Source organism: Haliotis cracherodii, unplaced genomic scaffold (assembly GCF_022045235.1).
Source record: "Haliotis cracherodii isolate W230 unplaced genomic scaffold, xgHalCrac1.p SCAF_10, whole genome shotgun sequence".
Lineage (NCBI taxonomy): Eukaryota > Metazoa > Mollusca > Gastropoda > Lepetellida > Haliotidae > Haliotis > Haliotis cracherodii.
Window position 1 is genome coordinate 50559242 of NW_027266265.1, and position 21806 is coordinate 50581047.

General features: G+C 40.7%; 1 protein-coding gene across 1 annotated transcript in view; it reads right to left on the minus strand.

The window, feature by feature from the left end:
• The window catches only part of LOC139454498 (hemocyte protein-glutamine gamma-glutamyltransferase-like), a 28859-nt gene extending 8386 nt beyond the window's left edge, over window positions 1-20473 (minus strand). Inside the window, exons 1-7 of the mRNA XM_071236245.1 lie at window positions 20185-20473; window positions 9989-10104; window positions 9285-9467; window positions 8442-8708; window positions 2793-2911; window positions 2195-2302; window positions 216-393 (exon numbers count right to left, since the gene is read on the minus strand). Coding sequence (XP_071092346.1) covers window positions 216-393; window positions 2195-2302; window positions 2793-2911; window positions 8442-8708; window positions 9285-9467; window positions 9989-10104; window positions 20185-20270 — 1057 coding nt within the window. The 5' untranslated portion in view covers window positions 20271-20473. The remainder of the gene's footprint in view (window positions 1-215; window positions 394-2194; window positions 2303-2792; window positions 2912-8441; window positions 8709-9284; window positions 9468-9988; window positions 10105-20184) is intronic.
• Between the last annotated feature and the right edge of the window lie 1333 nt (window positions 20474-21806).

Here is a 21806-nt window from a genome sequence, read left to right on the forward strand (position 1 = left end):
TATTACAAAGCCGGCCTATTTTGATCCACAAAGCGAGTATTAAACTATAGACATACAACATACGGTGCCGACACTGAAAGAGTCCCAACCGCGCCTATTAAGGAAAACATGCAATTATATGAAATTAGTAAAAGTCAACTTCTTGTTTTTACTTATAAAACAAAATATAATGTCCTAAGTAAATACAGAAGAAGCTGAACCAGAACTCAACCTACACGTGGTCACCACTCCCGAGAACACCCAACACTGGCCATATTTCACCGGCTTTCTGGTCTTGTAAAACTGCTCCAAGATGGCGACACTTCCGGGCCACAGCCATGGCGCAGTTGAATTTTTTGGGTATGTCTCTGTCCAGCGGCCTTCCAGAACACCGTCGTCGTCGTTGCTGTTAGTCTACAGATTATGTTAAATTACGTTAAAACAATGTTAAATGCATCGTCAATACTTAACAGGTTTTGCATACTCTGCGTTCTTGCATCAAGGAGAATCATCGTGTATGCCAAAACAACATATACTGACGATGTTTCAGAGGTGTTCATTTAATGTTTGATTGTTTGTTGTTTGACGCCGTACTCAACAACATTCCACCTATATGACTACAGTCTGTAAATAATCGAGTCTAGACCATACAATCCAGTGATTGTCATGAGCATCGACCTACGCAATTTGGAAACAATGACATGCATCAACCTAGTCAGCGTGCTTCACCACCCGATCCCGTTTGTCGCCTTTTACGACAAGCATGGGTTGCTGATGACCAATTGGATGTCCTTAAGCTGGTATCGTGAACGTGGGTGCTATTTACTTGTTGGTAATAATCAGAAAGAGGGACATCCTGCGTTAATTGTTTAGATGTTCCCAAATTAACCATCTTCCCGAGTCAAGGGAGTTAACTGACTTTTAAAGTCCAGTTTCCACACTCCCCGAACTAGGCTGGAATTCCTGGGATCGATTGTAGCGCCACCTGTGGCTTTTACGAGTTATGTCCCTTCTATGCCTGTCATATGGACCAATCAGATTCCACCACTCGGATCACTTGCATTTGTTTCAAACAAAATGGCGGCGCCCAGACAAGACGATCTGGTCGACAATCAAGATCTATATTGTGATAAAACGGGTCTTACATCGCGAAGTGCATCAAATCATGTGAGCACCTTGATTAAAAACTTGAAAAAATAGAAAATATCTGTTGACAACGAGTTGACAGTTTACGAACCTGATTTCGATTTCGGTTCGCGATTTTGATTGGACTATACTTGGACTCGTTAGTCCAGCCAAAATGTAACCCCATAATACCTGCCTAGTTCGGCAAGGCTGGAAACTGGACTTTTATAGTGAGTTAACTCCCTTGCCTCAGGAAGATGAAATTAAACTGTGAATTTCATTTATAGTGGAACAAATAGCCAGCGTGAAAGGTTTTCAATTGGAGTTTATCATTTGCTTGTTTCAGTTGAATACATTGTTCCATTTCAAGGACACATTTTTAACAGGTGTAGCGGCAATAAAATGTCCGAGTAACGTGATGGGATTCGAACCACGGACCTTCTGATATGAGGTCGGACGCCTTGTCCACATGACGAATTAGCTTAACCCATAAGCAAGCTGACAAGGTAAGGATGTCATCTTTGGGATTCCTCTCTGCACTAATACATAGGGAAACACAGGGAAACAATAATTGTGACCCGCCTGGAGAAAAGGGTGCTGGGATACAATTGTGCTATGACGTCATAAAGTTGTTTGTCGGCAACTTACTTCACTTCGCCATATGTTATTTTTCTCTCGTTACTTCGTAATGTAATAAAAGGATTATTAAAAAACCTTTCAGGATACATGTCTACTTTCAATGCATCAACTGGATAACCGAGGCTGCATACAGACATGTGTGAGTCAGTGTGACGATATGAGTTCGCTCCCCTGAACGTTTCAAGCGAACATTTAAAAAGATGAGATTTTGTGTTTGGTTGTTCAGCACCGCAATATTCCAGCTGTGTAAATATCGAGTCAAGACCCGACAAACCAGTGATTGATATTAAGAGCAACATATCATATTGTCGCGTTAGAAACGAACCCGCCCAGTCAACAAAGTCAACGAGTCTGACCATCTGATCCGGTATGATGCCTCCCACGGCAAGCACTTGTTGCTGAGGACCCGTGAGGGTTTTTATATAGAAATGTGTTTTGTAGATATGCTCACCATGGCCGAGATTGCTCTGATGACAGCTACCGGGCTCCCTCTCGCTGTGTCCCCCAGTTCCGCATTGTCCAGCAGCAGTAGCGCAGCGTCCAAGCAGGGCTCATCGAACTGGTCAAGCGAAAGCCAACACATTTAAACGAAACGAAAATCCAATATAACCGTTTTGTAGAAGCTATTTAAACTGGCGGCCAAAAGAAACTTTACCATCACTAAAGTTTAAAAAAACGAAAAAAGATAGATGCTTGAAGTAAAATGTCTTGAAAAGATAATAATCTCAAAGAAATCAACATTTAAAATGACAGTCATTTAAAATCCAGGGGTGGCCCAATCGTCTGAGGCGCTGGGAGTCGTTGTGCGGAGTTGCGTCCCTTGAGCGTATCAGAAAACTATAGATTCGGTCTGATTATGCTTCTAGGATGGCCAACGTTATATCCATGCTCGTGGGTTTCACCAAGGTGGTAAATGGTAAGCATCAAAGACTGCATCAATGTCCTCCCATATTGAGCTGACACGCCGTGATATATCTGACATATTGTTTTAAGCGGCGATGAGACGAGACTCACTCACTTATGTGTGCCTTGCTGACCGTTACACTGACCTGTCCGAAATTCCAATGTCTGCCTCTGTGGTTCCTGGATGACCCAACCCATATACGGCCGGAATCTCTCAGCACGTACTCGTCTCGGTCACTACTGTCCGGCATATACACCGAGTCATCTGGTGGGCAAACAAGGCAGACACTTAGCGCACATACACATGTACGACATAGGCCATACCTTATAGCACATATACGACATAGGCCATACCTTATAGCACATATACGACATAGGTCATACCTTATAGCACATATACGACATAGGCCATACCTTATAGCACATGTACGACATAGGCCATACCTTATAGCACATATACGACATAGGCCATACCTTATAGCACATATACGACATAGGCCATACCTTATAGCACATATACGAGATATACGACATAGGCCATACCTTATAGCACATATACGACATAGGCCATACCTTATAGCACATATACGACATAGGTCATACCTTATAGCACATATACGAGATATACGACATAGGCCATACCTTATAGCACATATACGACATAGGTCATACCTTATAGCACATATACGACATAGGCCATACCTTATAGCACATATACGACATAGGCCATACCTTATAGCACATATACGACATAGACCATACCTTATAGCACATATACGACATAGGCCATACCTTATAGCACATATACGACATAGGCCATACCTTATAGCACATATACGACATAGGCCATACCTTATAGCACATATACGACATAGGCCATACCTTATAGCACATATACGACATAGGCCATACCTTATAGCACATATACGACATAGGCCATACCTTATAGCACATATACGACATAGGCCATACCTTATAGCACATATACGACATAGGCCATAGGCCATATCACATGTAGCACATATACGACATAGGCCATTTCGTACAGCACATATACGACATAGGCCATATCGTATAGCACATATACGACATAGGTCATACCATATAGCACATATACGACATAGGCCATATCATATGTAGCACATATACGACATAGGCCATACCTTATAGCACATATACGACATAGGCCATACCTTATAGCACATATACGACATAGGCCATACCTTATAGCACATATACGACATAGGCCATACCTTATAGCACATATACGACATAGGCCATAGGCCATATCACATGTAGCACATATACGACATAGGCCATTTCGTACAGCACATATACGACATAGGCCATATCGTATAGCACATATACGACATAGGTCATACCATATAGCACATATACGACATAGGCCATATCATATGTAGCACATATACGACATAGGCCATATCGTATAGCACATATACGACATAGGTCATACCATATAGCACATATACGACATAGGCTATATCATATGTAGCACATATACGACATAGGCCATATCGTATAGCACATATACGACATAGGTCATACCATATAGCACATATACGACATAGGCCATATCATATGTAGCACATATACGACATAGGCCATATCGTATAGCACATATACGACATAGGCCATATCGTATAGCACATATACGACATAGGTCATACCATATAGCACATATACGACATAGGCCATATCATATGTAGCACATATACGACATAGGCTATATCATATGTAGCACATATACGACATAGGCCATATCGTATAGCACATATACGACATAGGTCATACCATATAGCACATATACGACATAGGCCATATCATATGTAGCACATATACGACATAGGCCATATCGTATAGCACATTTACGACAAAGGCCATATCATATAGCACATATACGACAAAGGTCACACCATAAAGCACATATACGACAAAGGCCATATCATATAGCACATATACGACATAGGCCATATCATATTGCACATATACGACATAGACCATATCATACAGCACATATACGACATAAGTCATGTTATATAGCACATATACGACATAGGCCATATCATATAGCACATATTCTAGATACGACATATCATATAGCAGATATACGACATTGGTTATATCATATAGCACATATACGACATAGGCCATACCATATAGCACATATACAACATAGACCATATTATATAGCACAAATACGACATAGGCCATACCATACAGCACCTATACAACATAGGCCATATCATATAGCACAAATACGACATTGGTCATATCATATAGCACAAATACGACATTGGTCATATCATATAGCACATATGCGACATTGGTCATATCTTATAGCACAAATACGACATTGGTCATATCATATAGCACATATGCGACATAAGTCATATTATACAGCACATATATACGACATAGGTCATACCATATAGCACATATACGACAGGAAATAGACGTATATTCATTCTCGTTCCTTTGTGACAACGATGTTCCGTTTCTTGTGTTTCTACGTTAGACAGATTTACATTCGGTTCACAGTGGGTTGTTGCTTGTTGTTACGGCTAGGTTTGGTAAGTTCAAGCATACAAGCAACTTGTAGTTACTGTAATTGATATTGTGTGGCTTAAGGTATAATACATGCATAAGCAGAACAAAAATCTTTCAATATACAATGGTTTGATTTGAGTATATTTTATTGCTTGTAATTTCGGTTTGGTAATTCACTGGGTTGACATTTATTTTAGATATTATAGTCCAATTTGAAAAGAAATACAGGAGAAATATGTATACTTTAATAAATTTCAACCTATTAAATTACAAACCAGGCGGAGAAGCGATGAAATAAAATGAAAAAAGAGCTGACATGTCTCCATAAATTCATCCACCAATAGATAGCGTGGAGTGCCTGAGATTTTATGTTCGCATCGTTAACTATGGATAGGTTGGGTTGAGAGCTGACAATCTCAATAAATTCAACCACCAAAAGATTGCGTGGAGAGCCCGAGATTTTATGTTCGCATCGTTAACTATGGATAGGTTGGGTTGCAGAACAACCCTGTTCTGTTCCTTTGTTTTAGGTCAGTGTTTCGCTTCTTCTTTAACACCACACTCCGTGTATATGACCCTACCTTTACACCAAGTATTGAAACTACACTGAACATATGACATATTACATGTATATATGACCCTACCTTAACAACAATCATTGAAACTACACTGAACATATGACATATTACATGTATATATGACCCTACCTTTACACCAAGCGTTGAAACTACACTGAACATATGACATATCACATGTATATATGACCCTACCTTTACACAAAGCGTTGAAACTACACTGAACATATGACATATTACATGTATATATGACCCTACCTTTACACCAAGCAATCGAACTACACTGAACATATGACATATTACATGTATATATGACCCTACCTTTACACCAAGCATTGAAACTACACTGAACATATGACATATTACATGTATATATGACCCTACCTTTACACCAAGCATTGAAACTACACTGAACATATGACATATTACATGTATATATGATCCAACCTTTACACCAAGCAATCGAACTACACTGAACATATGACATATTACATGTATATATGACCCTACCTTTACACCAAGCATTGAAACTACACTGAACATATGGCATATTACATGTATATATGACCCTACCTTTACACCAAGCATTGAAACTACACTGAACATATAACATATTACATGTATATATGACCCTACCTTTACACCAAGCATTGAAACTACACTGAACATATGACTTATTACATGTATATATGGCCCTACCTTTACACCAAGCATTGAAACTACACTGAACATATGTCATATTACATGTGTATATGATCCTACCTTTACACCAAGCATTGAAACTACACTGAACATATGGCATATTACATGTATATATGATCCTACCTTTACACCAAGCATTGAAACTACACTGAACATATGGCTTATTACATGTATATATGATCCTACCTTTACACCAAGCATTGAAACTACACTGAACATATGGCATATTACATGTATATATGATCCTACCTTTACACCAAGCATTGAAACTACACTGAACATATAACATATTACATGTATATATGACCCTACCTTTACACCAAGCGTTGGAACTACACTGAGCATATGACATATTACATGTATATTTGACCCTACCTTTACACCAAGCATTGAAACTACACTGAACATATGACATATTACATGTATATATGACCCTTCCTTTACACCAAGCATTGAAACTACACTGAACATATGACATATTACATGTATATATGACCCTACCTTTACACCAAGCATTGAAACTACACTGAACATATGACATATTACATGTATATATGACCCTACCTTTACACCAAGCGTTGGAAATACACTGAGCATATGACATATTACATGTATATATGACCCTTCCTTTACACCAAGCATTGAAACTACACTGAACATATGACATATTACATGTATATATGATCCTACCTTTACACCAAGCGTTGGAACTACACTGAGCATATGACATATTACATGTATATATGACCCTTCCTTTACACCAAGCATTGAAACTACACTGAACATATGACATATTACATGTATATATGACCCTACCTTTACACCAAGCGTTGGAACTACACTGAGCATATGACATATTACATGTATATATGACCCTTCCTTTACACCAAGCATTGAAACTACACTGAACATATGACATATTACATGTATATATGACCCTACCTTTACACCAAGCATTGGAACTACACTGAGCATATGACATATTACATGTATATATGACCCTTCCTTTACACCAAGCATTGGAACTACACTGAACATATGGCATATTACATGTATATATGATCCTACCTTTACACCAATCATTGAAGCTACACTGAACATATGGCATATTACATGTATATATGACCCTACCTTTACACCAAGCATTGAAACTACACTGAGCATATGACATATTACATGTATATATGACCCTTCCTTTACACCAAGCATTGGAACTACACTGAACATATGACATATTACATGTATATATGATCCTACCTTTACACCAATCATTGAAGCTACACTGAACATATGGCATATTACATGTATATATGATCCTACCTTTACACCAAGCATTGAAACTACACTGAACATATAACATATTACATGTATATATGACCCTACCTTTACACCAAGCATTGAAACTACACTGAACATATGACATATTACATGTATATATGACCCTTCCTTTACACCAAGCATTGAAACTACACTGAACATATGACATATTACATGTATATATGACCCTTCCTGTACACCAAGCAATCGAACTACACTGAACATATGACATATTACATGTATATATGACCCTACCTTTACACCAAGCATTGAAATTACACTGAACATATGACATATTACATGTATATATGATCCTACCTTTACACCAAGCGTTGGAACTACACTGAACATGTGACATATTACATGTATATATGATCCTACCTTTACACCAATCATTGAAGCTACACTGAACATATGACATATTACATGTATATATGATCCTACCTTTACACCAAGTATTGAAACTACACTGAACATATGACATATTACATGTATATATGATCCTACCTTTACACCAAGCATTGGAACTACACTGAACATATGACATATTACATGTATATATGGCCCTACCTTTACACCAAGCATTGAAACTACACTGAACATATGACATATTACATGTATATATGATCCTACCTTTACACCAAGCATTGAAGAGAACAAAGACATCCTCATCCTCGAGTTCATATCTGTTTATCTTCTTTTCGCCCTCTATCTTGCTCTCAACGTACACGCTGTAGCGGCCGACGATGGCGCGTTTGAAGGGCGTTACTGTTGCCGTCAGCTTGCTTCCAGTGATGTTGACATTATTCACGATCCAGTCCCGGGCACGCTTGGGAGGTTTTGTTTTAGCGAGGAGGGGGAGACGGAGTAGACTGCCTTTACTCTCCTGGGGGCGGGCACCTGTCAGAGATCAATAACATTAATATACATGAACGAGATAATTTTTTTTTTCGTTCTACTCTTGATCGGGTTCAGTGAAAGTCAATTAATCAAACTCGAATTTCTTGACGTCTTCACACAATTGTCAATTAAACAGTTATAAGCGTTAAAGATGATGAAAAAAACACAAATTGTTTCTCCTTTATTGGATCATGGGGTACCTATGTGGTTAAAGCCATCGATTGGTTTAGTGTGTCCTCTCCTCCACCCCCAAACCGAAACCCCACCCCCTACCCCAGCCCCTCTCTCGGTGTCCCCGATATGCTTGAATATTTCTATTAGCAGTGCAAAACCAAACACACAGCCTGGTTCATTTCGTTGAAACGCCCTTCGCGGACTGGCATTTTTTCTTTATAAGAATAAATGAATTTGGGTTTTGGAAGCAAAACTGGAAAAGAATATTTTGTCCTCCACTTGTATAATTTGTACTCTAAACTATAAGTTGGATGGCCTGAGAAAAATGTGTTTAAAAAAAGAATTAATCATAAAATGGTTTAAAATTATCAAAGAATCAAATGGTGAGTCCATCAGGATTACCTGTTGTGAATTGTAGAAATATGACGTCAGAGCTTTTGGTGATGGCTCGGTCGAATGTGATGGACAGGTCAAACGATTGGCCCCTCCTGATGACCAGGTCCTCCTTTTCGAACTCGTCCGTGTGGTGCTTCTCCTTGTTGGACTCCTTGTGGAGATCCACGGACGACACCTTGATGGCTTTGGCTGAAATAAACAGCAGGTTTTGTTTGTTTATTTCTTGTTTAACGCCGCACTAAGCAATATTCCAGCTATATTCCAGCGGTCTGTAAATAATCAAGTCTGGACCAGACAATCCAGTGATTGAATATCATGGATCCACGCAAATGGGATACGATGACATGCATCAACCAAGTCATCGAGCCTGACCACCCGATCCCGTTAGGCGCCTCTTACGACAAGCATAGTCACCTTATACGGCAAGCATAGGTTATTGAAGACCTACTCTACCCCGGATCTTCACGGGTCTAAACAGCAGGTGTACCAGTGAACTAAATGAGGCCTGGGCAACAGATAATCCATGTAAAGACCTCAGGACCATCAGAAACGTATCGAGTTATCCTTATTTCGAGACAACCGGATTGTCGATATATCGGACAAGGATGTCGGACAAGATTCTACAGAGACAATTAACCCATCTCTCACTTATATAGTGTGAAAGTAGCATTAGTGAAACCACATCCGTCCGTTTGCCGGAACTAAATTACCTTCTGCAAGAACTCTAAGGGCCGCAATCCTTTTCCTGTACTCCTCATCACTGAACATGCATCGTCGACGTCCCTCTTGATCTCCTCCCATCAAACGACATCGCCGACTGCGTGTTCTATAACAATGAATAGGTACGTTTAGTAGAGACAATGTCAGCGTGGCGTCAAGCAAGTCATGTGTTTTAGTGAGTCGCGACAACAGTGACAAGTTTGGGGCAAAATAGAAAACCAGATTCATGATGGGGAACTTAAAACGCAAAATGTATACAATGGAAACATTTGCGTCTGTAAGTGTAGAATTACTAGATTAATCGTTATTTTTGTTGATTCAGTTATTTATTTTTGTTTATTTACATGAATCAACAAATGCTTAAAAAGATGTGTGTATGTGTACTTTTACCAACATCCTTAAAGATGCTATACGTAATGGTGATGTCTCATATAAGAAATAAACGACTCGGGGTCGTTGAGCACCGTACAATAAAACACTGCAAGGAGAATAAACGACTCGGGACTGCGCCCCTCTTGGTTTATTCTTTCTGCAGAGTTTTACGGGTCTCGTCGTTTATTTCCTGATTATAACATCTATATAGTTCATAACCAATTTTGAACGTTTGCTAGGACGAACAAATTTCCATGATAGTACCTAATATCATCCTGCTCCCGGAATGATTCACTGTGTCCATATTTACATGAATCCAGTGTAGTATTTATGATAACAATGACATTCGATGAGGTCCCTGGTCTGTAGACTTCTTCAATAACAGACACAGTGGAATGTAAAGGGCCTAACTCACTGTGAATGATTTTGAAAACGGGACCCCGCCAAGAGGCGGTTTTCAAAATCCCAGATATAAAAGACTTTTTCCTTTTTTTAGATCCATAGTACAGCACGTTTGGGGCTTATATCTGACAGCTTATCTCTGGGCGTACCGTCTCATGATTGATGAGGGTCTCTCAACAGAAGGCAGGGCCCGTGACTTCATGAAACAGGTGCGTGTTTATGTTCAACAAACAAGCAAGGGGCTGATATTATCAAACATGTTTGTTTTGCAATAGGCGGTGATTGTGGCGGATTGTGGCGTTGGCTGTTGGTATTTTCGAGTCGGGAAACGCTTCGCTGTTTGTATCGAAATGGTTAGTACACTACGCACACACCATTTCATGAATGGAACACCTGGGACTTCTCCACTAACACATTAATTTCGCATAAAAACATATACAGTTTGAGAGTAAATGGAATCCCAACCCAACAATTCCGAACAATGGTTTTACGCCGCTTTTAGCAATATTCCAGCAATATCACGGCGGGGGACACCAGAAATGGGCATCACACATTGTACTCATGTCGGGAATCGAACCCGGGTCTTCGGCGTGGCGAGCGAACGCTTTAACCACTAGGCTACCCGACCGCCACAAATGGAATCAATACCTCATATGGAGTCAGAATGTTGAGGTTTGAGGTGTAAGGGGTAGTAGTGGAGGGAACACCGCTGCTCAATTTCCGAAGTGAACACAAGATTTGCCAGTGTACAAGTAACAATTGCAACCACACAGTATACACATAGTCTCTCATACCGATACTGAAACTTTTAGCAAGTCTAAATTTCTACAGTTCCAGGAAAAGGAAGAGATTTCTATGAATTAGATATCTATTATACATAAAAAGCAATTTAACATCCCCATCTTCTAAAAAAAATTACAGAAAAAAGAACAGCAGCGTCGATGTGAGACCACAGTGTCGACATGAGACCACAGGTGACAGCAGTGTCGACAGAAGACCACAGTGTCGACATGAGACAACATCGTCGACATGAGACCAAGTTTCGACATGAGACCACAGGAGGCAACAGTGTCCACATGAGACCACAGTGTCGACATGAGACAACATCGTCGACATGAGACAACATCGTCGACATGAGACCACAGGAGACAACAGTGTCGACATGAGAGAACAGTCGACATGAGACAACAGAGTCGACATGAGACAACATCGTCGACATGAGACCACAGGAGACAACAGTGAAGACATGAGACAACAGTGTTGACATGAGACCACAGACCACAGGAGACAACAGTGTCGACATGAGACAACAGTGTTGACATGAGACCACTGACCACAGGAGACAACAGTGTCGACATGAGACCACAGACCACAGGAGACAACAGTGTCGACATGAGACAACAGTGTTGACATGAGACCACTGACCACAGGCGACAACAGTGTCGACATGAGACCACAATGTTTATAAGTATTTTATAAGTATTTTGTGGGTAACGTAAAGCCCCATCGTCTTAATAACGATCAGTATGTGTGTCTTTGACCGGCATCTAGGACTGCCACACGTGTACAAGGTTCCGGTTCAGACATACTCTCTACACCTCACTTCCCGATGCCGACAACAGTTGCAGTGTAACGGCAGTGACGTGCATATCTCGACAAGGACATCCGCCCACCGACGCTGATTCACACTTGAGAAGTGTAACGTCTTTAAGATTACGTTTTAATAATAATTTTTGTGGTTCAATTTTCATTAGTTGATATCAACGTTTAGTTCTGGAATGTTATTTGGAGACTAGATGTTTTTGTCATCTACAGCTGCAAAGCCAGATATGTTTTTAATTTGAAACTATAAGTCTAAATATGTTTTGGTGAAAAACACCTTGACACAATGTTTTTTTAGGCAGGCATTTTTTGGCAACAGTCTGATATATCCCATTGATCCACCTGCCACCACCCCCAGAATATCAAATGCTCGTTGCCTAAAACGTTTACACTTTGATGAAACCCACGAGTACGACTATTGCGCTAATTCACCCTGGACCACATGCGTAGTGCGCACTCTGTTCAATCTAAACCGGCCTAGATGATACATTTATATAGATATCATCAGTATTGGATTCTTTTGTTCAAAACAGGGAAATGTCTTGTGTAATAAAAAAAAGATGGACTATAAAACAAGGATCATAATCAAGAAGGACGAATCAGCGGATCTTCCGATGGGAGAGGGGAGGGGGTGTATTTAATGAGATCCCGGTTATGAACAAAGCTCCCTTTCACATCTCAATGCCTCGCTATAACGTGCGGCGAATCATTTACTCGACAGCCTGGGTTCTCTAGCGCGTTCCCTTCCAGGAGGGTAGGATTACACACTTGAACGCCAAACTTACTAGGAAAATATCCTCGTCACTTCAAATTTGGGTCAGATTTCCTCAAAGTTTAGATTCTTGGCTAATAAACGTTATAATGATCTGACTGTGGCGAAGTCCCAGAAGTCCTTCAGTTCATTCCAAACTCCGCCCGTAAGATGATAATTAATTGTATTGACAAACGTATGTTGCACTTACAACTTAACTCTTAACATAGGAACGGACCAACTTTGTTTTTAAGGTGGGGGTTTAAAGTAATTTTATCCTCTACCAAAAAGACATGTATTTTGAGTGAGATAAATATGTCGTTAGTTCGGTCGTTTCTGTTGTCGTATTGGCATCTGCGTAAGTACAGGAAATACCACAGGGCCACGTATAGCCATACTGTACTGACACACTAGTGTAATCAGTACAATCAGTATAGTATGGCTATACGTGGCCCTGTGGGAAATACTCCCACGTTCAAAATTACAAATCCAACGTCACCATTATTAATCTCGGCCTGCACCCGGACGGATCCCTAGTCACAACTGTCTAACAAATGTTTGGCAGTTAGGAAAAGTAATATTCATGTTCGGAACCGTAAAACGTCGAGTGGAGTCTTGGAGTGGAGTCTTGGAGTGGAGACTTGGGGGTGGAATCTGGAGTTAATGGGAACTGACTTCATTATTAGAACGGCGGAATTTGTTGCAAGTTGTAGCAAATAGTATGTGACAGGCAGATAGGAGACTGCCTAGGACTGCGGAGGACTCACTAGGCTGGAATGACCTCTTTGTTTCTACACAGTGGGAGCTTGCTCCTACTGCCCGTCTCCTAGTCCTGCACCATGACCGTGGAATATATTTATTTTATGAAAAAACTAAATCTAGAAATGCATACAAAAGCAAGTCTAGCCAAATCAAGCTAGCTCTATCAGCATAGGGATTTTTTTTTAATTTTTAGAGTCAAGAAGGGTATTGTGTAACATAAGATTTCAGAGACTAAATGTTAGTCTACCCGTCTCCCACCCGCAGGTCTCTCTCACTCTGTAGGTAGCCTTGCTCCAAGGCTGTAATGAATGATATGTCCATGGGTGGGTAGTAGTTCTATCTTTATAGGCAAGTCTAGATAAGTCTAAGGTAGCAAGTATTTTATAGGGGCACTTATTCTTGTGCAAGTCTATTTCTCTTGCCTACTTGCCACTTTGGTAAAACAAGGGAAAAAAGACTCCACTGTAAGGCTCCAAGGCTCCAAGGCTCCAAGGCTCCAAGGCTCCAATCCCATGGTTCCACTGCAGGTTTTACAGCATGCCTTCGTGTTCTGCTTCGAGTTGTTGGAATCATGATCTAATTTTTCAATTTTTCTAATTTATTCATTTCAACAAATCAATTTGTATGTCTACCCTCTCTGATAAACCACCTCCCGTGCTCATGGGTTTCACCAAATAGGTAAACATATAAGACCTGCACCACTTTGGGCTTTCCTCCAACATTAAGCTGACACGCCGTGATATAACTGGTATACTGTTGAAAGCTGCGTTACCGCCTCCGTTGTCTGGTAGAGCGTCCGCCCGGAGAGCGGATGGTCCGGGTTCGATCCCCGACCGCGTCATACCAAAAGACGTTAAAAGATGGTACTTGTTGTTACCCTGTCTGGCGCTCGGCATTAAGGGGCTAAAACAAGGACTGGTCGGCTCAGAGTCAGTATACTGTGCCTGAGTGGGGTATTCATGTTAAACTGCGACATGGTATCTCAGTGAGCTAGCACTATAAATCGGCATCAGTCCGGACAAGTACAAGCAGCCACACACACACATACAAATACACGTGCATGCACGTCGCTATATAAGTGCAATAATCTTGGACGCGACGTTAAACCCCATTTCACCTCACCTCAAAGCTGCGTTAAACCCATCTCACTCATTCTGATAAGCAAAGAATAAGCTGTTTAAAATACAGTCATGTGATACGAACGTTAGGATCAGGTTACACGCTAGACGGATAACAGAGATCGGAGGTAAGGAGGTCAAGGTCCGAGGTGTATAGGTATATAGTAGCGGAATGAGCCGATTGGATCCGAATGAAAGCGTCTCCGTCACCAAGCCGGTATACCGCGATGAACTTATATGCTTCAGGTCATTCTTGACCAACTCGTGTTATTCCGGGACAAGCCGAATAGCGACTCGTGCCCCTCTCATGGCCATTTTTGCCACAGGGCCACGGATAGCCATACTATACTGACTGTATTGATTACATTAAAAAAATGTCACCAATTATGGCTATCCGTGGCCCTGTGATTTTTGCGACCGGGTTCCGTCTTAGCGCAAACGGGCATACCTAAAACAATTGTCAACTCGTTGCGTAATGGTTCACATATATTTCCCCATATATTACATATATTTTAGATGCAATTTAAAGCACATCGGGACATGCGAGAATTTAACAGTATGATTGACCACATTTAACTGTGTCTTGGGTATATTTTTAGATGTAAGACGTATGTTAAATTAAAATTGTTTCTGAGGGATTCTTTGACGAAGAACTTGAAATCATACGCGCATTCTGATTGGTTTGTCGTATTTTCTGGGTCACCATGACATCGACTTGGTCTGGACTAACGTTATCAGTTTTAATGGAGACGTGTGTAGATATTATGTCAAAAGTAAAATGAATCAATTCCCAATTGTATTTAAGTTAATATAATATAAACATACAGTCCTACCGATGTATTAATGTCATATCTTTCCTTCTATATGTTAAAAACCCCGTCAGTTATGTATATAAGTAAACAGTTTCGGTTTCATCGACACAAACAATTGGATAGGGTCAACTTAAGGGTCAGTATGGGGCAGTGTAGTTCGTTTATAACGAACTAAAATTGGTGGTCCATTTGAGTTCGTTATAACCATAATATACTGTATATGCAAACTGAGTCTGACAAAGCTCGCCACTACACCACTTCCCGCTGTTTGTTATCTCTGCAGCCATGACCTTGTACTTGTAACAGCCAGACTGTAAAGTAATTACGCCCCCTACAGTTCGAAACAGTACTTCCTCCTGAACCAGCTGGTCAAAGGTTATCCCGTATGTGATCTATTGTGGGAATATCCGCTTATCGTCCTTAACAACGTTCGTTTTGTTGAAGGAAATAGCACCTCCAGTTGGCGTTATACATGTAGGAGTTTATACAAGTCTTGGAGTTTACGTGACACATAAAAAAAATGTCAACCACCCTTGTTTCATCTAATGCTTCCGTCTCTTATAACGTGACATTTGGGTTAACAGAACTATTAATGCCGTTGTAATTATATAGCGAAGCCGCGTAATAACGGGGTTTCCTGGTTCGTGACTGCATATGAAAGTATGCATAGGCTTCATTATGTAGATTATTCATAGTTCGGGCTGATGTTTTAATTACACAAATCTTGACATTAATTGTTATCTCATTTGATAAAACAAGGTGCCCACAGCGTGTATTCATAACGTGCCAGACAGAAAATTATATTTCTTTTGCATCGGATTTTTACAATATTTAGGATTTCTTGTGCCAAGACATTTAAAATGGCCCGCACTGTGATGTAAAAAGAACATATGTTTTAAACGTTTTTCTTTCTGACATCACTTGATTGTCTGGATTTTTCACAGGCCGCGTTATAAGGCTGGCGTACTGCTGTGTGGCGTCAGGTCGTCTGTCTTACAGACCCTGATACAAATATATATGTATCAAATACAGCCCATGCAAGTCTATAATGTTTGGCAAGTCTAGATCACTGCAGTATCAGGAATGAAGAGAGTCACTGGGCTCCGTTTTATTATATTTTTATTAAGATAACTGAACAACTGTTTTTTTCTGTACGATATGTTCATTTCAGAGACTAGATGTAAGATAGGCGTCAGGAAACAAACAACGACGTGGGCTACCCATGTTTCACGAACACCTGTCGTCATCACTGGGTTTCAGTGATCCATTCATGTAACATGTTTTATTGGCCCACATAGAAGTAGACGGATGACAAAGTAGACACAATTTATGGATAACAACTTCTTTATTAACAGTGAAGGCGACGTTTCGGTATAGATCTTTATACCTTCTCAAACACCGAAACGTCGCCTTTACAGTAAATAAAAAAGTTGTTATCCATAAATTGTGTCTACTTTGTCCATTCATATAATTGTCATCCCCAGTTACTTTTTACGCCCAGTGGAATCTGTGTCGCCGGATAACCGAGGCTGGCTATTCTTTGGCGTTGACGTCTTATAATTATTGAATTGCTTTTGCTACCTATGATTATCTTGCTTAGGTGTTACCATGGTTATTTGCTTGATTCGACCGCCTCCGTGGCCTAGTGGTAGAGCGTTCGCCCGGAAGGTCCGGAGTTCGATCCCCGACCCCGTCATACCAAAAGACGTTAAAAAATGGTACTTGTTGTTACCCTGTCTGGCGCTCGGCATTAAGGGGCTAAAACAAGGACTGGTCGGCTCGCAGTATACTGTGTCAGAGTGGGGTATTCATGTTAAACTGCGGCATAGTATCTCGGTGTGCTGGCACTTTAAATCGGCATCAGTCCGGACTAGTACAAGCAGCCACACACACACACACACACACACACACACACACACACACGTGCATGCACGTCGCTATAAACCCAATTTCACCTCACCTATTTGCATCATTGAATACAATAATTAAAACCTTTTCCAACTCAAAACTCAGAAAGCCACGACGGCCATGACAAGGTCATGTCTGATATCTCTACCACACGGTTGAGAGCATGTTAACTGTCGCCCATTAACCGTCACAGGAGTTGACGTGCATCACAATAGACAGCAGGAGGCATGGTTCGGGCATTGTCAACCTTAAACGAGACTCGTTACATGCAAGTGCTCACTGCTGTGTAGCTATGACAACAATTGAAAAGGGTCACATCTGGTCTCAAATTCATATTATCATGAACGTATAAAAGCAGGCAGGTTGATAGATGTTCTAATGTTGACAAATGTTATTGAAATGTTTCTTTTGTATACGGTTTTAAAGGTATTGCTGGTAAGATTAAAATTCAATTTGGTTTTTATCATTATAACATTTTCGGATGTAAATAAAAAACATCATCGCCAGATGATGAAAAAAACATTCGATTTTTCGACAAACGGATTCCATTGGGTGTATAAGGAAAAATAGCGGTGAAAATTATATAAATAGACCACTGCCACACACTAACGACACCGTGTGTTGCGAAAAGGGTTCCTGCCCCTGAGAAATATCATTTACATGTGTTTGGACACAGGTGCTACCATAGAACCTTTAATGTTTGTTTGTTCGTTGTTTAACGCCGCACTCAGCAATATTCCAGCTATATGGCGGCGGAACCTTAATGACTGTGACTGTGCTCTTCTAACGAAGCCATGTTCGAATAGCCGACATCATGGATTCCGCCAACGGGTCAGTATGGACAAATGAAAATGAAAATGATGGCTGCCAACTAGCCATGTAGTTCTCCGCATTCACTAGCCATGCGCCATGACTGCGCGGAATATCTCCATGTAATTTAAACAAACCAAGTCTGGATGACAGGTCGAACAAGTGATATTCCATTAGATCATATTTTTAACAGAGACATTCATAAAGTGATAAAATATTTCATAGACTACAATATTTCATTAGTCTGCAAATTCACCAAAGGTCAAGGACAGTGACGCGCATGTGCAGGTGACGCTACCTTGGACATCAAAACAGACGCCATGAATTGGAGCGTGAATAGCTTTCGCGGAGGTCAAGGTCAGATAGTGCAGCTTGTCTGCGATATATCAGGGAGATTACCCTTGTTGAGCTGTACTAGTGGAACATGTGGACGTGTTATCGTTAGGTCTAATCTCCAAATGCGAATACTTAACGCTCCACGTCTGCTGACACGGCACATTTGTTTCAGTCGGCATACTGGATCAGTGGAGTCGTGAAGCTGTCGGGCTCGCCATTGATTAAGGCTGGTGAATGGGTGAATTATTTAGGTCAGATTAATTAGGGGTGGGACTGAACAGCGATAGCGTGGAGGAACAGGCTCGCCACATGCCAGCTGTACAGGTTGTTGTCTTGCTGGAGTAGAAACGTCATTGCCCAGACAGATGTCTAGCAGCCTTGTATGAAGGGATTCCAACCCTTCTGTGTAATCAGAACCCAACATCCGAGGAAGGTCTGCATCAATAACCATTGACATTCGTCAAGGCTGAAAGTTTGAAATTCTTGTGCTTATTTTCAAATTTCATCTAATGCTCCCTCCACCCCCACGTAAATCAGTCTCAGATGTCAGTCAAACATGACTCCTAGATTAACGCTCTGCTCAGCACATCTCCTATGCCCCATTCCTCCCCCATCCATTCCTCGTTGAGCCTTGTGACCCCTCCCATGCACAGTGCACCCAACCGCGTCTGTCCTGTTTTCTCCATTCTCTAGAAACCTGCAAATTGCATTAAACCCCCTGCTCATTTTATGATACGACAAACTTATTGTTCAGGATTGTACAGTGTTATGCAACGCGATGTAACGTAAACCATGTTCCTTTCAGGGCCGGGCATATCAAGTATCAAGCCTTGCAAGAAGGTTACCAATTTATCTCACAGCCATGACGACCATTGTACATTTTGAATTTGAAAAGTGACGCATGCGTTATGCAACGCCTACATTATGGTGTGTATGAAATTAGTTTCAATACATTGAAACTTGGTCCTTGGCTCCACCGACTGGCATTCTTGCAAGTGGTATCGCGAAATGGCGATCATTACCATACAAGTAAACTTATAAGCTATCATGACGTTTATCTCGATGCATTACAGAATCAATATGCAAGACAAGGGAGGACTTAACACCGGATCAGATGCAACGTAACTGCAAATGCTTGTTACCTTGTTATCGATCTGTGACATACAACCAGACGACATATTACTGTATCAGTGCATCGTGAATAGTGTGATTAATATGTCCGGTCCATATCGAAACCAGCTTTCCAATTAACGCTTTATGCATAATATAGCCGATATGGCACGCATGCGAACATAACAAATGAATGTACGTACGCTCTGAAGTTGTATCTTCGTCGACGAGGTTGCTCGGATGCTCTGCTGCTTGTCCGCCCGCGACGACCACTACGTCCACGTGCCATGATGCTCCGAAAAAATTCAAAGACCTAGCTCCAGAAAACACAGATCCAATACTTTATGTCCGAGTAAGGGGACAATGACAAAGTGTTTCCGACTTGCAAAAGCACAACACCAACGATTACTGGTCCGATAAGTAAGCTGTGCTGGCGTGTCACAAAACAACACGGTTCCCTACCCGGTAGTACAAGTCAACTCACCAGAGGGATCGCGGTCACACTAGGATGAACGAGCGTTAGGCGTTATAGCGAGGAGGTGACGTATTGAGTTATGGCTGGGCTGTTGTTATTATTGTTGAACTGAATATTGTTGCAGGTTTGGGCTAGTTAACTTGAATTCTTACATCTCGTTGCAAGCTGTTATATGTTAGAGTTATGATGAAGTCATTGGCGTGCACAATGACTATGGATAGCTGCATTTAGTTTAATGGAAACCAGGCTAAATGACAAACAAGGCAAATCAAACTAGCTATATTCCACAAAATCAGAACCAGACAAAGAAAATATAAAACGAGAAAACATATTGCGATATAAAAGATTTAACTAAAGTTATCCCTACTTTTAAAGTTTAAAGTGTCGGTATTGTTCTAGGTTGCTGTTAAAAATGTATCAAATATGAATCTTGTTTAATAGTTAATGAAGAAAATTATACTTTTATTTGGCTTTGTAAATAATTGTTTATTGTACTGGATACGACAGGTAGGTTCGTGTTTGAAAGAAATGGCGCCTCCGTGTAATAATGGATAGTCTGAATAAGTAGGAACTGATCGCCGATAGATCACCTACATTCAGATCTCTACAGAAACTAGGTCCCAGTTTCACACATAGCACGCAAGGTCAAGACCCGCAACGACAGCTCTACGTTATCAGGCTGCGGAGTTGAAAACTTTACGACATTTAGCCAGTGCCACTTAGGAGCGGGGGTGGCAGGTACTGTAGTATCTAATGTTGTAGTCTCCTCTACTGGGCCTGAATATATACATACGAAAATTCGGAAGCAAGTATACAACATTCTTCCAGCCTATATGTCTTCGGTTTCAGGCTCTAAAAATAAAGAGATTCAATGGGCTCACTCAAATAAATTAAAAAACAACTTTTAAAATATTCTTATTTCACAGACGAGATGTTTGTCTAACAATGGAACAAAGGTTACATAGTTTTGTCGTAGATTAGATAGTGTTATCGATGTGATAAACTAGTCCCATAAACATGCAATTGGTAGAACGATTCCAGGAGGGGTGGGGGGCGTCCAGGGGTCCCGACCACTATCTCCCCTTATTGAAATCTAAGTGTAGTGTATTGTTGTAGACAGTCCAAATATCTTGAGAGAGGGTTTTGAGAATTTGGAGCCCTCCCTTTCAAAGATGCCGGATCCGCCCTTGCGATCCGTTAAATGACACAAATGAGGTCACCGAGCATCATATCATATGATCTCTTGCCACATACACGGATACATTGTCTGCTTGATCAATAGATTATTTACAAACGTTCCCGGTATGTTATGCGAGGTTTCCCGATGTGTGTGTTTCTATATATAGAAAA